This window comes from Ranitomeya imitator, chromosome 7 (genome assembly GCF_032444005.1).
Source record: "Ranitomeya imitator isolate aRanImi1 chromosome 7, aRanImi1.pri, whole genome shotgun sequence".
Taxonomy (NCBI): domain Eukaryota; kingdom Metazoa; phylum Chordata; class Amphibia; order Anura; family Dendrobatidae; genus Ranitomeya; species Ranitomeya imitator.
In genome coordinates this window covers 50,390,474-50,413,213 of record NC_091288.1, presented here as the reverse complement: position 1 = coordinate 50,413,213, position 22,740 = coordinate 50,390,474, and the positions used below count along the sequence as shown (strand labels likewise).

Below are 22,740 nucleotides of genomic sequence, written 5' to 3'. Positions count from 1 at the left end.
ATTTATTTATAGAAGTTATTTATACTTTGTTAATATTGAGAATATTTTTTGCTGTTGCAGCACGCATCATTAAAATCGATCGCCCCTTGTACGGAGTGGAGGTATTTGAAGGTGAAACAGCACGATTTGAAGTTGAAATCTCAGAACCTGAAGTTCATGCCCAATGGAAACTAAAGGGAGAGATCCTGTCTCCTTCACCTGTAAGAAATGTTTAATTTTAAATTAATAACTGACTATATAAACTTAAAGAGTTTGTTTCTCATGTTTCAGCTTCAGGAGAACACTGATCCTCAGTCTCCCATTTCCTGTATGGGGGGGAGGAATCGGTGCATTGTCGAAGAATGACAGTTGTGCCACAGGCCTGAACTGTTGACTTTCTGATGATGCAAGCAGAGGCACCTTTGCGTCTGCAGCATCAGATGAGCATGGTGGCAATGAAGAAGGTCAGAAGCAGGGATTAACCCAGTTTACATCAGCGCTTACAAGCTCTATTTAAAAAAAAGTATAAGTACTGCCTGTGCTTGACCACCATTGCTAGATTGTGACCGGTAACCTGGACAATGAGCCGTAAGCAATGGTATTAAAAATCCCTCTGTTCATGAGAATGGAGATGACTTCTAAAAGCAAAGAAATTGCAAAGCTGCTTGTTTTTTCAAGTTCTTTGCAATTTTGACCATTAGTGCTGTTGAGACTTACATTTTAAAGACGTTTTTACATACTTTAATTTTTTTGTCTAAGCTTGGAGTTCAAGTCTGCAGTCAGAATTATCTGCTGCTGTCGCTGGGAAAGGGCGGGCGCATGACCGCAAGTATACTATTTGCATACATTCTGTCACGTGCTGACTCGTTATGTGCAGCCTCACTCAATTCAAGTCTAGTCATAATGTGCCCTGAAGTATGCAAATTGCATACTTAGGTTCACATTACCATCCGCTCCCAGCACAAGAGAATCCTGATAACATGCACTCTGCACGCTGTGAAGATTCACATGTCTGCAGTCAGATAATGGGACTGCAGACTTGAGCACCAAGCCTGAACAACCCCTTTAATATTAGTGACAACACAATGTATTGAGTTGTTTAAGTCATGGACAACCCCTTTAATATTAGTGACAACACAATGTATTGTGTTGTTTAAGTCATGGAAAACCTTTTTAACACTTAAAATATTTTAATTTTTTTACTTAATTGATAATGTATTTGTATTTATTCCGTAAAAGGACTGTGAAATCATAGAGGATGGAAAGAAACATGTCCTCATATTATATAACTGCAAACTGGATATGGCAGGCGAGGTTTCCTTCCAGGCTGCTAATGCCAAAAACGAGGCTAATCTCAAAGTGAAAGGTAGGTTTAAATCCTATAAATTCTATAAATGTGTAACAGCAAGGATCAGAATATTATTTTCATATATTTTTACACATCTTCAACAGATTGCAAAGATTAGTATGTATACATATATATATATTTTTTTATTTTTTTAATCAATAAGCCCATTCTAATCTATGGCATTGTATTTAATCACAGAACTCCCACTCATCTTCATTACTCCACTCACTGATGTCAAGGTGTATGAAAAAGATGAAGCAAGATTTGAATGTGAGACTTCCAGGTTGTCTAAGACTTACCGTTGGCTAAAAGGATCCCAGGAACTTCAGGCAGATGACAAGTATGAACTTCTTGATGAAAACACAAGACACTCTCTGGTAATCAAGTCTGTTGCCTTTGAAGATGAAGCTAAATACATGTTTGAAGCAGAAGATAAGAGAACCAGTGGAAAACTCATCATTGAAGGTTTGTTACTATGCATTTTTTTGTATTTCTTTTTCCAAAACATTATATTAATGATAAAGTTGAGTGAATCTCTAGAAATTCAATTTGGACAGATTCACTAAATTCAGAGGGAAAACCTGACTGGAAATATTATTCGAATTCAAGTGGCTGGGAAGAGATTTAAAAATTTTACACTCACTTTTCGTCAACTCTCCCCAAACCTGTCCCACCATCCCTGGTCCTACCATCTGCCGTTCTATCTTCCCTCTGACCAGGTCTTCTATTTACTAGTCACCATGTCATTGAGGTGCATTGTGCCTCACATGATGGCATGGGGCCTAGTGAATGGAAAATCCAGCCGGAAGAATGATGAAGGCTAAAAGACAGAGGATAGAAGAGCTGAATAGAGGAACAGTGATGGTGGGAAATATACGAGGAGGGCTAAAGACAGGTGAGTATACAAATTTTTTGTTATCTCTACCTGTACTTCTATGATCCAGTAAAATGGTGGCCCAACAGCTGCCATTTTGCTAGAACCACACCAAAGCAAATCTAAAAAAAATTAGACTCTATTGAATCTGATTTTTTTGTAAACAGATTAGCCTCAAATCGGTTTGCTCATTTCTAATGAAAATTACTTTCATGACAGATCTAAATGCTTCAAGAAAATAAAAATATACCTCATAGATAATTTGGAGCCGTTTGTTATCAGCCATCAGTCATAAGAATCAGTTTAGTTGAACATAAACCTTTTGGATTTCACAGCAAACTTTACAATGTATTTATGTATTTGTATAATGGTGCATATGTGCTTGTTGCAGGCATTCGTCTCGAATTTGTAACACCACTCAAAGATGTAACTGTTAAAGAACAAGAAACAGCTGAATTCACAATTGAGTTATCTCATGAAAATATACAAGTGAGTTGGTTCAAGAATGACCAGCACCTCCATCCTAGCAAGTCCGTGTCCATGCATGACGACGGCAAATTCCACACTATCAAATTCAAGGATGTCACTTTGGATGACACTTCTCTAATTAAGGTTGAAGCTATGGGAAAGACAAATGATGCTAAGCTTACAGTGCTTGGTAAGTTTGTATATACAATATGTCTTGATACAACCTGCTAAAAGGTATCCTAAAACTTGATATTTATAATTGCGTCTTGCCTGCAGAGGGAGATCCCTATTTTGTAACCAAGCTTCAAGACTACACTGCTGTAGAGAAAGATGAAGTTGTGCTACTCTGTGAAGTCAGCAAATCCAAAGCATCAGTAAAATGGCTCAAGGATGGACAGGAAATAATCCCATCCAAAAATGTCACAATTAAAACAGATGGAAAGAAACGTATTCTTACCATCAAAAAGGCTTCAAAGAAGGATATTGGTGAATACACTTGTGACTGTGGTACTGACCAAACCACTGCCAAGCTCAACACTGAAGGTGACTTAATATAAGCCATTAATACTCATCATTTTGTATATTGAGATTTATTTTTATGACACCTATTTTTTTCTTGTCATCCTTAGAACGAGACATTAAAGTTGTCCGCCCTCTGTACAGTGTTGAGGTCATAGAAACAGAAACTGCTCGATTTGAGACTGAAATCTCTGAAGAAGAGGTCCATGCCAACTGGAAATTGAAAGGAGATGCTTTACATTCTTCTCCAGTTAGTATTTTTAGCATTTGCTAAATTTGGCTCTATCTACCTTTTCTTGGTGCTTTTTTAAAAATGTTTCAGTGTTTTATATTGTACTTTATTTTTACACTAATAAATAAAAGTTCTGTAACATCTAAGGACATAATTGTACAAGCATACTGTGGGTTAATAATTTAAAAAAAACCTGAATAAAGTAATCTGTGAAAAAAAGACTTATTCAACTAAATAACCACACCCCCACCTACATATAATTTACAGACTATCCAGAAAGTCATGTCCATATCATAGTCTTCAGCACTACCTCTGAATAGTATGAAAAGTACATAAAAACAATTCATGCATATATCAAGAGTTTACCCTGCCAATAGTGATCACAAATAAAGTTATATCTCATTACGAGTACATTAAACAGTTTAGTATACATTAAAATTGATTACGTATGTAAGTATATAAAAGGATTAAATAAGTTAAGCAGAGGAGACAAAAAAAGAAAGAAAATAAATTGTTGACCTGATTTTTTTAATTACAATAAATGTATTTGTTTAGGATTGTGAAATCAAAGAAGAAGGCAAAAAGCATTTCCTCATTCTTTACAATGTCCGTTTGGACCAGGCTGGTGGAGTAGATTTCCAAGCTGCCAATGCAAAATCTAGTGCACATCTCAAAGTTAAAGGTAATGTATTGCAATAACTACAATACAGTTTTAGAATTAAAAAATAATATCCAAAGAGGTTTGAAAATCTTGTAAATTATATATAGTATAAAAAAATATTAAATTCACTGCATGTATGAAATTGTTCCGATTCCGCTCTACTGATGGCCGGCAGTATATCATGAGAAAAAGAAAAATAGGAGCTGACACTTCTGAGGTAATTAAAATATGATTTTCTTTATTAATATTCCATTAAAAAGTTACTTTGCTGTCCTCGCGGACTCCTCTGATGCGTTTCTGGCATTGTCCATGCCCTTAGTCATAAGATCATGTCTATGACTAAGGGCGGGGACAATGCCATAAAACCGCGTCAGATGGGCCCACCAGGACAGCAAAGTAACTTTTTAATGAAATACTAATAAAGAAAATCGTATTTTGTATTTTAATTACATCAGCAGTGTTAAATAATATATAATATTGTTACTTTTGCTATTCCATTGTGGATATATAGTATAGGAAACGTATAGAAAAAAACTAAAACTAATTGCTCTGAAAATGTTGCACCATTATTGATACCATGGATGCTTATCTAATAAGTTGTTATGAAATATGATAGTTACAAAGAAAGACTTGCTGTGTTGGCATGTTAACTGCTGATTGTGAGAGCATTATCGTTACAATTTTGGAAACTGCCAAGAGTTTGATGGACAGTAGCAGATAAGTCAGCCAGGTGCCACCTGTTTCTGTCCAATAGCAAGTTTGCTATTTTAGAAGGGATATGCCATATGTAGAAAAAAGACATATGGTTGATTGGTGGGCGAACAGATGCTACAGGCATACTGTATACTGCTGACTTTGCTAAATGTAAGGAAACACCGTATGCAAATTATAGTAGGTCCCACCTCTTAGTAGCTGCCGGTGGCCACAGTCAGTGTAGACTTTAAATAGTTTCAGTGCAGCACTCAGCATCCTGAAGGGAAGCCGCAATGGAAATTGGAGGGTAAGGGGCCTATGCTGTCCTGTGGAGGAGGATTTTAATGGAAAATGTCTTCTTCTGTTGGAAAAGCCCGAGTAATTGGCCTGCTAAGGCCCTTGAAGGATGTGACTGTAACAGCTGGGGAAACGGCTACCTTTGAGTGTGAGCTTTCTTACGAAGGGATCCCCGTAGAGTGGTTTCTCAATGGACAAAAACTGGAACCAAGCGATAAGGTAAGGAACACTATAACAATTTATAAATATAAAAAAGTATTAATATATGTCAACTTTCTAACTCACTATATAAATATATATATATGTATATATATACATATATACATATATATATTTTTTTTTTCATACGTATTTATATATATAGTCACAAGTTTTTGCTTAATCAAATACCACAAATTTATATTGGCTAAATGCATGTAGTAATAATAAAATGAATAAGCAAGAATAACTGAAGTATTAGCATTATGTACATTTTACAGTTTTATTCATCCTACAAACCTTATTTAAAAAATTACAATATTTTTAATTATTTGGTCGATATTCTAGCCATGATAAGGAATGTGTAGCAAAATACCTTTCTTGATTAGTTTTTCATTCACTTGATAACTGTAGTAAAGTATTGTGCTTATATGGGAATTAGTAGGCTTAAAATTCCATTTCAGGCAATTGACAGCATAACTTTGTGTCCAGATTTGCACTCCAAGTGCTCTCTCGGATGCTATTTTTATCCCAGCTTCAAGTGCTCCTTTTACATGTCAAGATACCAGAGCCCTAAGTAATTGAAAAAACATTACTCTATCCTGACTATGCTAGTTAGCAGCTATATGAATAATGCTCAAGCAAGACATTTTATTTTGTATAATATAATTTCATAAAAATTTGGCAGTGCATGGCGTGTATAAAAAATATAATATTAAACATTTTGACATTTTAATTTGTATTTTTATTATTAACACTGTAATTATTATCTTTATTATTTAATAGCACTTTGTTGTTATTATTATTATTATTATTATTTAAATGTTTTGGTTCCAACATTTTCAATAAAGTACTTTTGTGTAGAAAGTTGGAAAAATGTCACCGTGTTCGGGAGAGATAATAATAAGCTTATAAGTTGCATAAAATAATGCATATATTATATTAGTTTTTTACCAGTTTTATATCATTTTCCTTTTTTTTCTAAACTCACAATTTAAAAACTATAGAGCACGTTATTACTTACTCAATACAATTTAGTTATTTGAATTGGTTGATAATTCACAGACACAAAACATGTTTAAATACCTGTTGAAAATTGTGTGTGCTTATTTTTTACTGTCAGCTCATTGAAGATGAGTTGTTTTTTTTTCAAAATAAAAATTTTTTTTGTATTGTTAGATTGTCACTCGTGCTGAAGGAAAAGTTCACACTATCACGCTCAGGGATGTGCAGTTGCCAGATGCTGGAGAAATAACACTCACTGCAAAAGACTTCAAGACACAGGCCAGCTTGATTGTGAAAGGTAAATTAGTATCTTTCAATGTTTCATTTCACGATGGTAGCACAAAGAGCACTTGTTAACCAATTTTCAAACCTTGTAGAACCTCCAGTTGAATTTACCAAACCTCTTGAGGACCAAACAGTAGAAGAGGAAGCCACTGCCATACTTGAGTGCGAGCTGTCCAGGGAAAATGCTGAGGTTAAATGGTTTAAGAATGGTCAAGAAATCCACAAGACCAAGAAATACGACATTATTGCTGATGGCAGAGTCAGAAGACTTATCATTCATGGCTGCACAATGGATGACGCACGGACATATACCTGTGATGCCAAGGAATTCAAGACATCTGCATTCTTGAATGTAGAGCGTAAGTTTCTATACTTAAAGACAAGTTTAGGACTATTTATATAATAAATGACGCGCATGAGTTTTAAGCTCAGGGTATATTAATATCATAGTTAACTCCTTACTTGCCAAAGTTCGAAAAACAGATGCAGAATTATAAAAAAATATTTTATACTAACCCAAATTATACTCTTTTTACACAGCTCCATTTGTGGAATTCACCAAACCCCTTACTGACATTGAAGTTAAAGAGAAGGAAACTGCTCGCTTCGAATGTGAAATTTCCCGTGAAAGTGCCACGGTACCTTCTATTACTTTACTATTTATCTATATGTGCTGTGTGCACTGCCAGAAGTGAAATATATTCAGTTTTTTACTCCTTACGCTAACTGTAATTTTTTTAACTCTAAAGGCCCGTTGGTTCAAAGACGGAATTGAAATTCGAAAGGGCAAGAAATATGATATCATTTCTAAAGGAGTGACTCGTGCCTTAGTTGTGAGCAAATGCATATTTGATGATGAAGCTGAGTATGTCTGTGAATCAAAAATGGCAAAAACCTCTGGACTACTTACAGTCATTGGTAAGCAATAACTATACACCATAGTCATTCAAAACAATATGAAAATGTACCATGCTATGCATCATTGGCCTGCTTTGTCCAAATTCACACTTGTGTTTTGTGTATTTTCTATGAATTTTCAGAGGAAGAAGCCGTTTTTACCAAAAATCTCCCCAATATTGAATCATGTGAATCAGATTCTGTCAAACTTGTTTGTGAGGTCTCAAAGGCCAGCGCTGATGTCACCTGGTTCAAAGGAGATACTGAGATACCAGATGGCGGAAGATATGAGCATATTGCTGAGGGCAGAAAGAGAATTTTGATCATTAATAGTATCAACTTGGATGATGCTGGAGAATACAACTGTAGATTGCCAAGTTCCCAAACAACAGGAAAACTTGGAATAAAAGGTACGAAATATCTTGATCTTATTTAATGTGAGATAAAATGTGTTCTTATTAATAATATATCATAGTAATCTAATTTTCTTCATCTTTAAAGAACTTGCTGCCGAGTTCATTTCCAGACCACAGAACATTGAGGTACTAGAAGGAGATAAAGCAGAATTTGTCTGCTCGGTTTCAAAACAAGCTTTTGAAGTCCAATGGGTTAAGAGTGATGTGGTCCTCGAATCTGGGGATAAGTATGACATCACTTCTGATGGCAAGAGGAGAATTCTTGTTGTTAAGGATGCAGTGCCAAAAGAAGATGACGGAGTCTATGCTGTCATGATTGGACAATCCAGAGCACCAGCAGAATTGACAGTCATTGGTAAGTTCTAAGATATCTATAAAATCTAATATTTTCCAATAGGGAATCTCTTGGCAAAACATTTAATTTTATCAAACATTCTCCGTAATGATCAATTTCGAAATCCTAAAAGTACAATCTGAATGGTATGCTTTAGCTATTTGTTATACTTTATCAGGCTAGAAAAGATATGCCATTTAGAGATAGACTGGTCTAATCCTTTGTTGCAGCTGCACTTCACATCTGTGGCTGGCATCTCCTGGGCATCCATGTTGACGCCTAGGCCCCACAACATCATGCTGTTGTGCCTTGATGCATGCTTGATGGTGTTGTGTAAGGCCAAGTGAAGTAGTGTGTCCTAATCAACACAGCTGCCCAAGAGATGCCCTGCTATTATGTTATATATTGTTAGGTACAAAGCCACAATGACTTACCACTTAATATTTTGTTTTGCAGAGAGACTTAGGATTGTCACTCCTGTTAAGGACCAACAAGCTAAAGAAGGACAAGAACTTGTCTTTAACTGTGAAGTTAACACTGAAGGGGCCAAAGCCAAATGGTTCAAAAATGACGAAACAATATTTGATAGTCCCAAATATGTGATGGTACACAAAGATTTAGTTTATACTCTTAGAATAAGAGATGCTCAACTAGATGACCAAGCCACTTACACTGTACAACTGAGTAACCACAGAGGTGAACAAGCAAAGTCTTCTGGAGCTTTAACTGTTTCAGGTATGTAACTAGTGAGCATTTTTTCAATAATTCTTCCCCTATATCAGATTGCAATGAGTTAAGTGATTTCTCATCTCATATTTCAGAAGAGGATTTGAGGATTGTTGAACCTATTGAAGATATTGAGACAATGGAAAAAAAATCAGTCACTTTCTGCTGCAAAGTCAATCGTCCAAATGCAACAGTCATGTGGATGAAGAATGGACAGGAAGTTGTTTTGGACAGAAGAGTTTTGTACAAAGTTGACAAATTCAAACATTCTCTGATTATCAAAGACTGTGGCTTTGTCGATGAAGGTGAATACACTGTCATTGCTGGACAAGACAGGGCAGTAGCCGAGCTTTTGATCACAGAAGCCCCAGCAGATTTTGTACAGCAACTACAAGACCAAACTGTTATTGAATTTGAGGATGCAGTTTTCACTTGCCAGCTCTCTAAGGAGAAAGCAGCCGTGAAATGGTACAGGAATGGCCGTGAACTTAGAGAAAACAAGAAGTAAGATCATTGTGCATTTTATTATTATTTTTATAATGAATATAGAGTTTCACGTGTTGTACCTTTTATTTATATATTTAAATTCTTTCTTAAGATACCAATTTGAGAAAGACGGAAGCCTCCATAGACTTATCATTAAAGACTGCAGACCAGAAGATGAATGTGAATATTCATGTGGAATTGATGAGAGGAAAACCAGAGCTCGACTTTTTGTTGAAGGTACAATTTTAACCATTTTGAATCCATTATTTCTGAAAAAATTTAAAAAGTCTATTATCCGCATTGAATTTCTCTTTGGAAATGTAATTTTTTCCTTATTTTTATTTAGAAATTCCAATTGAGATTATTAGGCCACCACTTGATGTCTTTGAAGCACCAGGCTCAGATGTCATTTTTGAGGTTGAGCTAAACAAGGACAGAGTTGAAGTAAAATGGTTGAGAAATAATATGATCATCGTCCAAGGAGACAAACATCAAATGATGAGTGAAGGAAAAATACACAGAATGCAAGTGTGTGAAATCAGACCTCGTGATCAGGGTGAATATAGATTTATTGCCAAAGATAAAGAAGCAAGAGCAAAACTAGAGTTAGCAGGTACGGTACTATTTAACAGATACTATGATAACTATGAATTTGAGCTTTTAAACTTTAAAAGTTGATCTAACTTTATGCATTTACCACATTATTTCCTTAACAGCTGTACCAAAGATCAAGACAGCAGACCAGAACATTGTGATTGATGCTGGAAAGCCACTTACAATGTCTGTACCATATGATGCCTATCCAAAAGCAGAAGCTGAATGGCGTAGAGGAGATGCGACTTTGCCTGATACATATGTTGATACAACAGCAAATACCACAAGCTTCAGAATCCCTGAAACAAAGAAAGCTGATAAAGGATACTATACGATCATAATACAAAATAAACACGGCAAGGCAGAGGCACATATTAATTTAGATGTAATTGGTAAGTTATGTTTGAATGCCGCCAGGATCTTTAAAATTTAAAACAATTTAATTAAGCGTTTAATAACAAAAAACCTACCATAATTTTTTTCAGATGTTCCTGGACCTGTTAGAAATCTTGAAGTTGTTGACACCTACGATGGAGAAGTCAGTCTGGCATGGGAAGAACCACAGAGTGACGGCGGCAGTAAAATCACTGGTTATATTATTGAGAGAAGAGACATTAAGCGTAAGACTTGGGTTCTTGTCACCGACCATGCAGATAGCTGTGAGTACACAGTTACTGGACTCCAGAAGGGTGGAGTGGAATATCTCTTCCGTATCAGTGCCAAGAACAGAGTAGGTGCTGGAGAACCTGTAGAAACAGATAAACCTGTTGAAGCCAAGAGCAAGTTTGGTAAGCACTAAACAACAATTGTGCAAGACAGGTGATTCCCATTATGTTATAGATTAGGATAACTATCACATAAATTAATGTTTTATAGATGTTCCAGGACCTCCTTTGAATGTCGATGTTTGTGATGTCAATCGCTTTGGTGCATCACTGACCTGGGAACCACCAGAGTACGATGGTGGATCTGAAATAACAGCATACATCATTGAACTGCGCGACAGGGCTTCAATCAAATGGGACGCTGCCATGATTACCAAACCAGATGAACTTGGAGCTACTCTTAATGATGTTGTGGAGAACAAGGAGTACATCTTCAGAGTGAGAGCTGAAAATCAAGCTGGAGTTGGCAAACCAAGTGCAGCAACACGTGCTGTGAAGATCAGGGATCCCATTGGTATGCCCTGCTAATGTAACATTACTAACGGAAATGTTAGAGGTTCTGGATAACTAAACATGTCATTTTTTATTATAGAAAAACCAAGTCCTCCTATCAACCTTACCCATTCTAATCAAACCAAGGAATCTGTTCAGCTTACATGGGAACCTCCTCTACAGGATGGAGGAAGCCCAGTATTAGGCTATATTATTGAAAGATGCGAAGAAGGTACAGACAAGTGGATTCGTTGTAACATGAGACTCGCACCTGATCTTACATACAAGGTATGCTTAAAAACATTATCTGAATTCAAATTTGGGATTTAGATTATGGTAGCCATTTTTCATGAAAAGTAGAATTTTACAGTTTATAACCTGATTGATTATTCCTATTAGGTGAATGGATTGAAGGCCGGGGCTAAGTATTTCTATAGAGTTTCTGCAGAGAATGCTGCTGGCATATCAGATCCTACTGAAAGCCTAGGACCACTTACCGCAGATGATCCTCACTGTAAGTATATCAAGTGCTTTCAAAAATATTAATTTTAAATATAGATATTTGCAATTAAATGTACTCACATGTTAAATATCTAATTTTCTTTTTTAGCACATCCTACCATGGATTTAAGTGCCTTCAAAAATGGGCTTGAAGTAATTGTGCCTGAACCTCTTAAAATACACGTTCCTATCACTGGTTACCCAACTCCTACTGCAGTATGGTCAGTAAATGGCACAGTCTTGGAAAACAATGAACGTGTTAAGATAGACACAACTGCAACCTTTGCAGAGCTTGTCATTTCTCCAAGTGAGCGCCCTGACAAAGGAATTTATACATTAGAACTTCAAAATACTGTGACATCGGTCTCTGGAGAAATTGATGTTAATGTTATTGGTAAGTGCTGATAGAATTTATTTTTTCTCTACTCATAATCCTGAAAAAGTTTTATCTTATTAATTCGTTGTTATGAAAATTTTCATAGCTCGTCCAAGCGCTCCAAAAGAGCTCAAAGTTGGAGAACTCACAAGGAGCACTGTTAATCTGTCCTGGGAAGCACCTGAGAATGATGGAGGCAGTCCATTGACTGGATATCTTATAGAGAAACGAGAAGTCAGCAAGAAGACTTGGGCTAGGGTAAGTAATGAGCTAAAATTCATTTTGTAGGGATTTCATTGTTTACCACCAAGTGATCAAAAGGTAATGGAAATGTGTGAATATAGGCTGAACTGGATGGACAAATGTCTTTTTTCTTACTAACTATGTTACTATGTAAATTTAATTTTACACACTTTTAGTCTTGATATTATGGAACTATGCTGATAATACTTTACCCTCCAATGGCTGTATCTGTGCCACATATAGAGCAGAACATTTTGCTATCAGCTCATTTTTGGGATGGCTTAATTCTTGAATAAAGCCAGGCTTACAAGTTACAACAATGGGCCAGTTGTGTGCGGTGCGTTCAAGAGCCACACTATTTACTGCGAATTACAACAGTTGTGCGGCAAGCATCGGTGAAGCACATGAATGCCTTGTGCTTCATCTGTACTTGTTATAAATTTATTCTACTTCATCCTAAACCATATGATATTTTGCAAGCCGGTTTTCATACTCATGGCATAATACCACCCCAGACAAAATTTTTAGGAGTTTACATGAAATATATTTTTAAAAGCAAAATTTTTATTATTTACTATTAACCATTAAACATGTTATTTTGTGTACCAGTGTCCATTTAAATACAAATAGATTTTTTGATGGTGTTTTCTTTCGTAGGTCCAAGACAATGTCCTTGACCAGGAGTTCACCATTTCTGACCTTATTCAAGGCAAGGAATATCTGTTCCGTGTTTCAGCTTGCAATAAGTGTGGCCCAGGAGAACCTGCATACATTGATGAACCAGTAAATATGTCTGCACCAGCAAGTAAGATAATATTTTCATTACATTTTTTGAAAACCACAATTTTTTTAACTTAGACTGAGCAATATTGTTCGGTATACTACTTAACAAAGTTTTCCAATTCTTCTTCCATCACAGCCATTCCTGACCCACCTGAAAATGTTAAGTGGAGAGATCCAACTTCTAAAGGAATATTCCTAACATGGGAACCACCTAAGTATGATGGCGGTTCACGCCTCAAGGGTTATCTGGTAGAAAAATGCCAACGTGGAACTGACAAATGGGAAATTTGTGGTGACGCTGTTTTGGAAACTAAGTAAGTGTGATCTTGATTTGGAGGATAAATCTTTGTTTGCAGAAGAATGGCAGAAATGTAATTATTTTCTCTTTGTAACCTGGAAATTATACCATTTTTACAGATTCCAAGTGGACAATCTCACTGAAGGTCAATGGTATGCATATCGTGTAAAAGCACTCAATAGACTTGGTGCTAGTAAACCAAGCAAGCCGACAGATGATATCCTTGCTACAGATCCTAAAGGTATCTCATATTCTGGACTTGTTTATATTAGAATTCTAATATATGATTCAAAATTATTTTATAAAATAATTACAAATGTGTGCTAGTGCACAATTCCCAAAATATAAAGTATAACATACTCACACACACTCGCTAACATACTCTACCTCTTTATTAACACAGAGGCACCTGAAATTTTCTTGGATGTTAAACTTATTGCTGGCATAACAGTGAAGGCTGGAACCAAAATTGAATTGCCAGCTACAATTAATGGCAAACCAGAACCTAGGGTTTCATGGAACAAAGCGGACTCACTGTTGAGAGTGGACAAACGAGTTACTATTGAGTCCAAACCAGGACATTCAACAGTTGTCATCACAGAGAGCACAAGAAGCGATTCTGGAACATACATCATAGAAGCAGTAAACACATCTGGCAGAGCTACAGCAGTTGTTGAAGTGAATGTTTTAGGTATGAATTTGTTTTTTCTCCACTTTTCATTTATTTTAAAACACTTTAAAGTTCAAATAGAGATGTAGGATATCTGTGCTTTTCAGATGAACGTTTTCTTCTTTACTCATACTGTACTATTTACTTTATATTAACACATATTCTATATGCGCAGATAAACCTGGACCTCCAGCTGCATTTGATATATCTGAGATTACAAATGAATCTTGTGTGCTGACCTGGAACCCTCCACGAGATGATGGAGGTTCAAGAATTACCAACTACATTCTGGAACAAAAAGCAGGAGATAGTGAAATCTGGAACAAACTATCATCAACTATTAAAGAAACTCGATTTAAGGCTACAAAACTCACTGCTCTTAAGGAATACATCTTCAGAGTCAGTGCTGAAAATATGTACGGCATTGGAGAGCCTGTACAATCTCTCTCTATGACTGCGAAGTACTCATTCGGTAAGAGAATACCTGCTTACTGTGTCCACGAAATTGCAAAAATGTAGTTGTTGGAGTCAATAGGAAATAACATTTTTTTTTTCATATTGATTCTGCCTTACAGATCCACCTGGACAACCAACTCGTCTTGAACCTTCTGACATTACAAAAGACTCAGTGACTTTGTCCTGGAATGAACCAGATGAAGACGGTGGAAGCCCAATAACTGGATATTGGGTTGAAAGACTTGATCCTGAATCAGGAAAATGGGTCAGATGCAACAAAACTCCAGTTAAAGATCCAACATACAGGTATGTAAGCCATAGCAATATGCTAATGGTCATTCTAATATTAATAAATAATCTGTAAATAACAATATATCAGTACAGTGGAAAACGTTATCCATTTTTTTTATAATCAACAGAGTTAAAGGTCTTACAAACAAAAAGAAGTATCAGTTCCGAGTTTTGGCTGAAAATCTTGCTGGTCCTGGAAAACCAAGTAGAGAGACTGAGCCTATCTTAATAAAAGACCCAATTGGTATGTTTCATTTTTATATATAAAATTAAGACAGTATTGCATAAATTTTTTATTGAAAGTAGCATTACTATAAATGTATATTATTTTTATTTTAATGTAGATCCTCCATGGCCTCCCGGCAAACCAACAGTCAAAGATGTTGCTAAAACATCTGCCTTCTTGAACTGGTTGAAACCAGAACATGATGGTGGTGCCAAGATAGATTCCTATGTTATTGAGCTCTTGAAGACTGGAACTGATGAATGGGTTAGAGTGGCCGATGGTATTCCATCTACTGAACACTTTTTGAAAGGCCTCATGGAAAAACAGGAGTACTCATTTAGAGTAAAAGCTGTAAACAAGGCCGGAGAAAGTGAGCCTAGTGAACCTAGTGACCCAGTACTCTGCAAAGAGCGACTTAGTAAGTTGTGTCCATTTCTGATCTAAAATAATATATAATTCTGTATAGCATTTGCATTTTTACAATATAATGACAACTGTATATAAAAGAGGACACAATTTTTCCCATTATAACAAACTAAGCTTTGTAAAAGTCAAGTTTACATCTTAGTTATGCACATAGCAAGCTACTCATACATTGTGATGTATTGTTCTTTAGTAACTTTTGTGCTAATGATGTAATTTATTTTTATCTATTAGATCCTCCTTCTCCACCCCGTTTTCTTGAGGTTATTAATATAAGTAAGAATGTAGCAGATCTTAAATGGACTGTTCCAGAAAGAGATGGAGGCTCTCCAATCACAAACTATATTGTTGAAAAGAGAGATGTCAGACGCAAAGGCTGGCAGGCAGTAGACACCACCATAAAGGACATCAAATGCTCTGTGACCCCACTTTCTGAAGGTTCCTTGTACGTCTTCCGAGTAGCCGCTGAGAATGCAGTAGGACAGAGTGAATATTGTGAACTGGAAGACTCCGTGTTGGCCAAAGATACATTTAGTAAGTTATCTTTCATTAATACTGAATCACAAACAAAAACATAGTATCTAAATTTATTTTATAAGCTACTATTGTATATACAGTAAATAACATACCCATTTTCATGTCAGTTTCTTTAACACTTGTATTGCATTTTCAGCTACACCTGGACCACCTTATGCTTTAACAGTGGTTGATATAACAAAGAGACATGTTGAACTGAAATGGGAAGCACCGAAAAATGATGGAGGAAGGCCCATACAGAGGTAGGCCACACAATATAACAGAAATTCATAGACTATATCATGTAGTGTTTATCTGTAGAAGTATATTTAAACATGTCAATATTTTTTAAACAGATATGTTATTGAAAAGAAAGAGAAAATGGCCACACGCTGGGTAAAAGCTGGAAGGACATCCGGGCCAGACTGTCAGTTCAGGGTAACAGATGTTATTGAAGGCACAGAGGTTCAGTTCCAGGTGCGTGCTGAAAATGAAGCTGGTGTTGGCCACCCAAGTGAACCTACAGATATGTTGGCAATTGAAGACCCAACAAGTAAGTTAAAGACCCAAATAGTTAAAAGTAATATTTTACATTAGAACTTGATCTTAAAACATTCAAATTGTTTTAGGTCCTCCATCACCTCCTCTTGAGTTACATGTAACTGATGCAAGTAGAAACCACATCTCTATTGCTTGGAAGGCTCCAGAGAAAAATGGTGGTAGCCCAATTATTGGATATCACATTGAGGCATGCCCAGCAGGCACTGAGAAGTGGATGAGAATCAATTCACGACCAGTTAAAGAGCTGAAGTACAAAGCTGAAGAAGGCATTATTCCCGATAAAGAATATATCCTCCGTGTTAGAGCTGTCAATGCCGTTGGTGCTAGTGATCCATCAGAAATTTCAGAGAATGTGTTTGCTAAGGATCCTGACTGTAAGTATATTGTTAAGTTTGTATATAATTAAATACAGAAATTAAATTGAAAATAGTATAGTAAATTATATCTATATTTTTTCTTATAGGTAACCCAACAATTGAGCTAAAGACCCAAGACATTATTGTTGTAGAAGGAGAAAAATTAACGATCCCTGTGCCATTCAGAGCTGTTCCAGTACCAACTGTTAGTTGGCATAAGGATGGCAAAGAAATTAAAATTGCAGACAGGGTATCATCAAAGAGTGACCACACAACTGCCTCCCTAGATGTTGCTAATGTTGTACATGCAGATGCTGGAGTCTATACTGTCACACTGGAAAACAAGATAGGATCAACTACTGGATCTATTAATGTTAAAGTCATAGGTAAATACTGCAAATTTTGGGGAAAGGACAGATTAATTATAACAAAAAGAGACATTTTTTTACTGTATATATTTATATTTTAAAGGATTGCCTGGACAATGCAAGGACATAAAAGCTACCGATGTTACTAAAAATACTTGCAAAGTTTCTTGGGAGCCACCTGAATCTGATGGCGGAACCCCAATATTGCATTATGTTTTGGAGCGCAGAGAAGCTGGACGTAGAACTTACACTCCAGTGATGTCAGGAGAAAACAAACTAACATGGAATATTAAAGATCTGATACCCAATGGAGAATACTATTTCAGAGTCAAGGCTGTAAATAAAATTGGTGGTGGAGAATATCTTGAACTCAGAAACCCCATAATTGCAGAGGATGCAAAACGTAAGTTCTGAAGATTGCTACAGATCACAACAATGCATTCATAGATTTGTTCTTTTAAAATGTTTTGATTGTTGTTTTTTGATACTCTCTTACAGAACGACCAGATCCACCTTTAGATCTTGATACCCATAATCCTACTTCAAAATCTATTACTTTGACATGGAAACCACCGCAGTATGATGGTGGATGCAAAATTATGGGATATGTCATCGAAAAGATTCCCAAAGGTGGTGAAAAATGGGAACGATGCAATGACTCTCTTGTCCCCGTACTCACCTACACTGTAAAAGGTCTGGAAGATGGAAAAGAGTATCAATATCGTGTACGTGCAGAGAACGCTGCAGGAGTTAGTGAACCTTCCCGTGTCACCCCAGGAATTAAAGCTGTGGATCCAATGGGTAAGCAAAGTGCATTTAGAAAAAAAAAACATAAAGTCCAAATATTAATTCTTTTTACATTCAAAGTATTTCTATTAACACATAGTTCTTTATACTTCTCATCAGATCCTCCAAAAGTGTTCCTTGCTGGCAGTTTACAATCTGGACTTTCTGTCAGACAAGGAGGGGAGATTGGGCTAACTGCACATATCACTGGATCACCATATCCAACTGTTACTTGGCTTAGAAATGATGAAGTTATCAGACCAGAAGAGATAAAGAAAAGAGTTGAAAAAATTGCTCCTCGAAGGAAAAAGGATGAACCTGTTGTGGATGTACCATTCCATCTTTCTTTGCCAGAGCGTTTGACTGTTGACAACAGTAGACAAGGCGAATCTGAACTGTCTGTCAGAGACTCCTTAAGAGCTGATTACGGCATATTTACAATCAAGGTGGAGAATGACCATGGATCTGCAAAAGCTTCATGTGAAGTAAATGTATTGGGTAAGCAAAATATAATTGCCTTCTCAGTAATGATAAAGACAAATCACATTTATGCTAAGAATTATGACATTTAGTGAATGTTGTAATAGGTGTGAGCATTTATGGGTTTTGTTTCTTTGACTTTTCAGATATACCAGGTCCACCAGTGAACTTTACTTTTGACGAAGTAAGGAAGAACTCGGTTATATGCCAATGGGAACCTCCCTTGGATGATGGTGGCAGTGAAATCTTAAACTACGTATTAGAAAAGAAAGATAACTCAAAGGCTGAAATTGGATGGGTGATTGTAACATCTACACTAAGGCATTGCAAATACCCAGTCACCAAACTTATTGAAGACAAAGAATACATTTTCCGTGTTACAGCTGAAAATAGATTTGGCCCAGGACCACCATGTGTCTCCCAGCCTCTGCTTGCTAAAGATCCATTTAGTAAGTTTTCTTTCAGTTTAGCAGTTTTAAGAAAGTCTATATGTGTGATATATATTTATGTAAAAAAATAACAATGATATAATGTGTGCGTTGTATAATTTCACAGCTCCCCCTGATGCACCAGAAAAGCCTGAAATTGAAGATGTTACAGCCAACAGTATGATAGTCACATGGAAGGAGCCCAAAGACAACGGAAGCCCAATATTAGGATACTGGATTGAGAAACGTGAAATAAACAGCACTCACTGGGCTCGTGTTAATAGAAACCTTATCAATGCCCTTGAAGTTAAAGCTGAAGGCCTTTTGGAGGGTCTCACATACATTTTTAGAGTTTGTGCAGAAAATGCTGGAGGAGCTGGAAAGTTCAGCGTTCCTTCTGATCCAAAGACTGCTCAAGATCCAATATGTAAGTAACAAACAAAGCAGACTAAAATACTCTTTATGCATAAAGAACAGTAAGGGCTATTTAGATGGTAAATGAGTATCCACACTCATTCTCGTTAATCGGCCCTTCTAAACAGGACAGTGAACACCTGATGAATGAGCAAAATACTCATTTGTCGGGTGCTATGATTTTAAAGCATGCTTAATATTCCTTATTATTGGCAGCACATTATCTATTGCTGATAACATGACCTTCTATGCACACAGAAAGATTGTATCAAGCATCATATTAGCATAGAAGTGTGGTTAGTGTGGTTAGCATAGAAGTGTGGTTGGCCAAGATAAACAGGCAATTATACCACTTCTGTTCGGCTTACTTGTATCATTTAAAAGCTGCAATCTTTCCCTGTAAACTCAGCATAACTTATCTTTTATCTTCTTATATCAACTTTAGTGCTTCCAGGACCACCAATTCCAAGAATTGTTGACACAAGCTCATCAGCTATTGAATTAGAATGGGATCCTCCTCTATACAATGGTGGTGGAGAAATTACAGGCTACTTTGTGGATAAACAGTTGATGGGTAGCAATGAATGGTCTCGCTGCACAGACAGGCCAGTTAAAGTTCGCAAATACACTGTTAAAGGCATTAGAGAAGGCGCAGACTACAAAGTTCGAGTGAGCGCTGTAAATGTAACTGGTGAAGGTCCTCCCGGTGTAACCGAACCCATTACAGTCCTTGAACCACAAGGTATGTTTTTGTTTGATTGTATATTCTATATACAATGAAGATTCAGAAATGTGCTCTAAATTGCAAAATTATATATTGCAACCTTTTTTTTTTTACTTATAGAACCTCCGGTCGTTGAATTAGATCTTTCAGTAAGAGATGGTATTCAGATTTTGGCTGGACAGGCTCTAAAGATCCCTGCCACTGTCCTTGGACGCCCTGCACCTAAAATTGAATGGTCTATAGAAGATGGTGAACTTAATAAAGAAAAGGCTGAAATAGTTAATGAAGGAACCTCTTCTGTACTTACAATTGCTAATACAGAAAGAAAAGACCATGGAAGATATATCATCACTGCCAGTAATGAAAGTGGCACCAAATCTGCGGCAACACGAGTTGAGATCTTTGGTAAGGAATGTTATTTAGTACATAGTTCTTTGAAATAGTTTTTGGAAATATGAATTAAGATAATTTTGACATTGTGATTTCTTCTTCAGATGTGCCTGGACCTGTAACTGAACTGAAGCCAGTTGTTGTTAACAGAAAGATGGCTCTTCTTAACTGGTCTGATCCTCTTGATGATGGTGGAAGTGACATCACAGGATTCATAATTGAAAGAAAGGATGCCAAAGCTCATATTTGGAGACAACCAATAGATACTGAGCGATCTAAATGTGATATTACAGGTCTCCTGGAGGGACAAGAATACATGTTCCGTGTCATTTGCAAGAATAAATTTGGTTGTGGTCCTCCTGTTGATTTGGGACCAATTCTTGCTGTTGATCCTAAAGGTAATCTTAAAACAAAACACTGATATTGTTAAATATGTTTCTGCAAGTTATACTTGATAATCTGACATTGTAATATTTTCTTGTAGCCCCTCCTGGTTCACCTGAAAGATTCACATATACTGAGAGAACTAAGTCAAGTGTAACACTTGATTGGAAACCTCCACGTAATGATGGTGGTAGCCCTGTTATTGGCTATATCCTTGAGAAGAGACGACATGATGCCACTGAGTTTGAGAGATGCAATAAGAGACTTTGCCCAGACACATCATTTTTAGTAGAAAACCTTGCAGAATTGCACATGTATGAGTTCCGTGCTAAAGCTGTTAATGATATAGGAGAAAGTGAACCATCTTTACCCCTTAATGTGGTCATTCAGGATGATGAAGGTATTTAATAGGCCCAAACCATTTTACTTTTATATTTCACAAATAATTTGTCAGTGTCCTAATTTATTTCCTGTATCTTTTCTAGTTCCACCCTTTATCACCCTTCACTTGGCTGTTAGAGGTGATACAATTAAAGTTAAAGCAGGGGAGCCCGTGAACATCCCAGCTGTAGTAACTGGTCTTCCAATGCCAAAGATCGAGTGGTCCAAAAATGAGGTCATAATTGAAAAAACAACACCAACATTGAAAATTGAGAAACAAGAGGTTTCAAGAAGTGAAGCTAAGACAGAAGTCATCATAGCAGCAGCACAGAGGAGTGATAAAGCAACTTACACAATCACAGCTTCCAACCGCCTTGGCTCTGTTAACCGCACTGTTAATGTTGAAGTATTTGGTATGTGCTTTATTTTGGTCTCCATAGACATTTTTACACTGCTTCCCATATATAAATTACTGACTATTTTGTTCTAAATAGATCGCCCCGCACCTCCAAGAAATCTTGCAGTTACTGACATCAAAACTGAATCCTGTTACTTGATATGGGATGCCCCTGTAGACAATGGTGGAAGTGAGATCATGAATTATATAATTGACAAGCGCGATGCAAGCAAGAAGAAATCTGAATGGGAAGAAGTGTCCAACATTGTAGTTGACAGGAGATATGGGGTAATTTTGTTATTAACTAGAATATGAAACACCTCCTGTTATAAATATAATGCTTATTTATGTCATATACATTGTGGTAATGATTAATTTATAACCATTTTACTGAAAACTTACATTATCTGAACCTAGTTTCTATGTTACATAGAGAATACAATGAATGTGGGAGTTACTCAATATCCATATTACTAAACACAAATTATATTGCTTTTTTAGGTGTGGAATCTGATAACAAATGGAGAATATCAATTCAGAGTTAGGGCAGTGAACAAATATGGCATTAGTGATGACTGTTTGTCAGACAAGGCTGTAATAAAGGATCCATTTTGTCTTCCTGGTGCTCCTAAAAAACCCAAAGTTTCTGACTGCACTAGATCTTCAATGTTGGTATCTTGGGAGCCTCCATTGGACAATGGTGGATCACCAATAACAGGCTATTGGCTTGAAAAGAGAGAGGTTGGTGGTGTATACTGGGGTCGTGTGAACAGAGCTCCAGTCACCAAACCTGCTGTGAAAGGCCTGGAATTCAATGTGTTGCGCTTGATCGAAGGTGTGGAATACCAGTTCCGTGTTATGGCTGTAAATGCAGCTGGAGTTGGACCTCCCAGTGAACCATCAGACCCTGCATTGGCTGTAGATCCAATCTGTAAGTATAAGAGATTTTTTTCTAGTGGAATCAAATTCTCCTTGAATTGTACAAAATTTTGCATTCTCGAGAATAAAGAATTTTTTAAATTTGCTTTGTCTTTACCATTATGCCATGATAGTAAAAAGTATTAGGTTCTACCATACATTTTTTCCATCTCAAATTTGGGGAGGGCGCATTAATAAATG

At 36.5% G+C, this 22,740-nt stretch overlaps 1 protein-coding gene across 1 annotated transcript in view; it reads left to right on the top strand.

Moving 5' to 3' along the window:
- Positions 1-22,740, top strand: part of TTN (titin) — a 281,101-nt gene that overhangs the window by 186,362 nt on the left and 71,999 nt on the right. The window contains exons 186-235 of the mRNA XM_069735553.1: positions 61-200; positions 1,219-1,345; positions 1,526-1,792; positions 2,593-2,859; positions 2,946-3,212; positions 3,299-3,438; positions 3,976-4,102; positions 5,148-5,290; positions 6,449-6,572; positions 6,652-6,918; positions 7,100-7,197; positions 7,309-7,477; positions 7,600-7,866; positions 7,958-8,227; positions 8,663-8,941; positions 9,028-9,436; positions 9,531-9,655; positions 9,765-10,031; positions 10,135-10,404; positions 10,498-10,800; positions 10,889-11,191; positions 11,270-11,457; positions 11,569-11,683; positions 11,780-12,064; positions 12,153-12,304; positions 12,947-13,094; positions 13,209-13,386; positions 13,490-13,611; positions 13,774-14,061; positions 14,216-14,512; positions 14,616-14,802; positions 14,916-15,031; positions 15,132-15,431; positions 15,671-15,970; positions 16,110-16,215; positions 16,309-16,505; positions 16,582-16,887; positions 16,977-17,255; positions 17,341-17,640; positions 17,736-18,038; positions 18,144-18,521; positions 18,650-18,952; positions 19,059-19,358; positions 19,791-20,087; positions 20,190-20,474; positions 20,564-20,857; positions 20,944-21,243; positions 21,329-21,637; positions 21,719-21,909; positions 22,123-22,552. Of these exons, the coding sequence (XP_069591654.1) occupies positions 61-200; positions 1,219-1,345; positions 1,526-1,792; positions 2,593-2,859; positions 2,946-3,212; positions 3,299-3,438; positions 3,976-4,102; positions 5,148-5,290; positions 6,449-6,572; positions 6,652-6,918; positions 7,100-7,197; positions 7,309-7,477; positions 7,600-7,866; positions 7,958-8,227; positions 8,663-8,941; positions 9,028-9,436; positions 9,531-9,655; positions 9,765-10,031; positions 10,135-10,404; positions 10,498-10,800; positions 10,889-11,191; positions 11,270-11,457; positions 11,569-11,683; positions 11,780-12,064; positions 12,153-12,304; positions 12,947-13,094; positions 13,209-13,386; positions 13,490-13,611; positions 13,774-14,061; positions 14,216-14,512; positions 14,616-14,802; positions 14,916-15,031; positions 15,132-15,431; positions 15,671-15,970; positions 16,110-16,215; positions 16,309-16,505; positions 16,582-16,887; positions 16,977-17,255; positions 17,341-17,640; positions 17,736-18,038; positions 18,144-18,521; positions 18,650-18,952; positions 19,059-19,358; positions 19,791-20,087; positions 20,190-20,474; positions 20,564-20,857; positions 20,944-21,243; positions 21,329-21,637; positions 21,719-21,909; positions 22,123-22,552 (11,883 nt within the window). The remainder of the gene's footprint in view (positions 1-60; positions 201-1,218; positions 1,346-1,525; positions 1,793-2,592; positions 2,860-2,945; positions 3,213-3,298; positions 3,439-3,975; positions 4,103-5,147; positions 5,291-6,448; positions 6,573-6,651; positions 6,919-7,099; positions 7,198-7,308; positions 7,478-7,599; positions 7,867-7,957; positions 8,228-8,662; positions 8,942-9,027; positions 9,437-9,530; positions 9,656-9,764; positions 10,032-10,134; positions 10,405-10,497; positions 10,801-10,888; positions 11,192-11,269; positions 11,458-11,568; positions 11,684-11,779; positions 12,065-12,152; positions 12,305-12,946; positions 13,095-13,208; positions 13,387-13,489; positions 13,612-13,773; positions 14,062-14,215; positions 14,513-14,615; positions 14,803-14,915; positions 15,032-15,131; positions 15,432-15,670; positions 15,971-16,109; positions 16,216-16,308; positions 16,506-16,581; positions 16,888-16,976; positions 17,256-17,340; positions 17,641-17,735; positions 18,039-18,143; positions 18,522-18,649; positions 18,953-19,058; positions 19,359-19,790; positions 20,088-20,189; positions 20,475-20,563; positions 20,858-20,943; positions 21,244-21,328; positions 21,638-21,718; positions 21,910-22,122; positions 22,553-22,740) is intronic.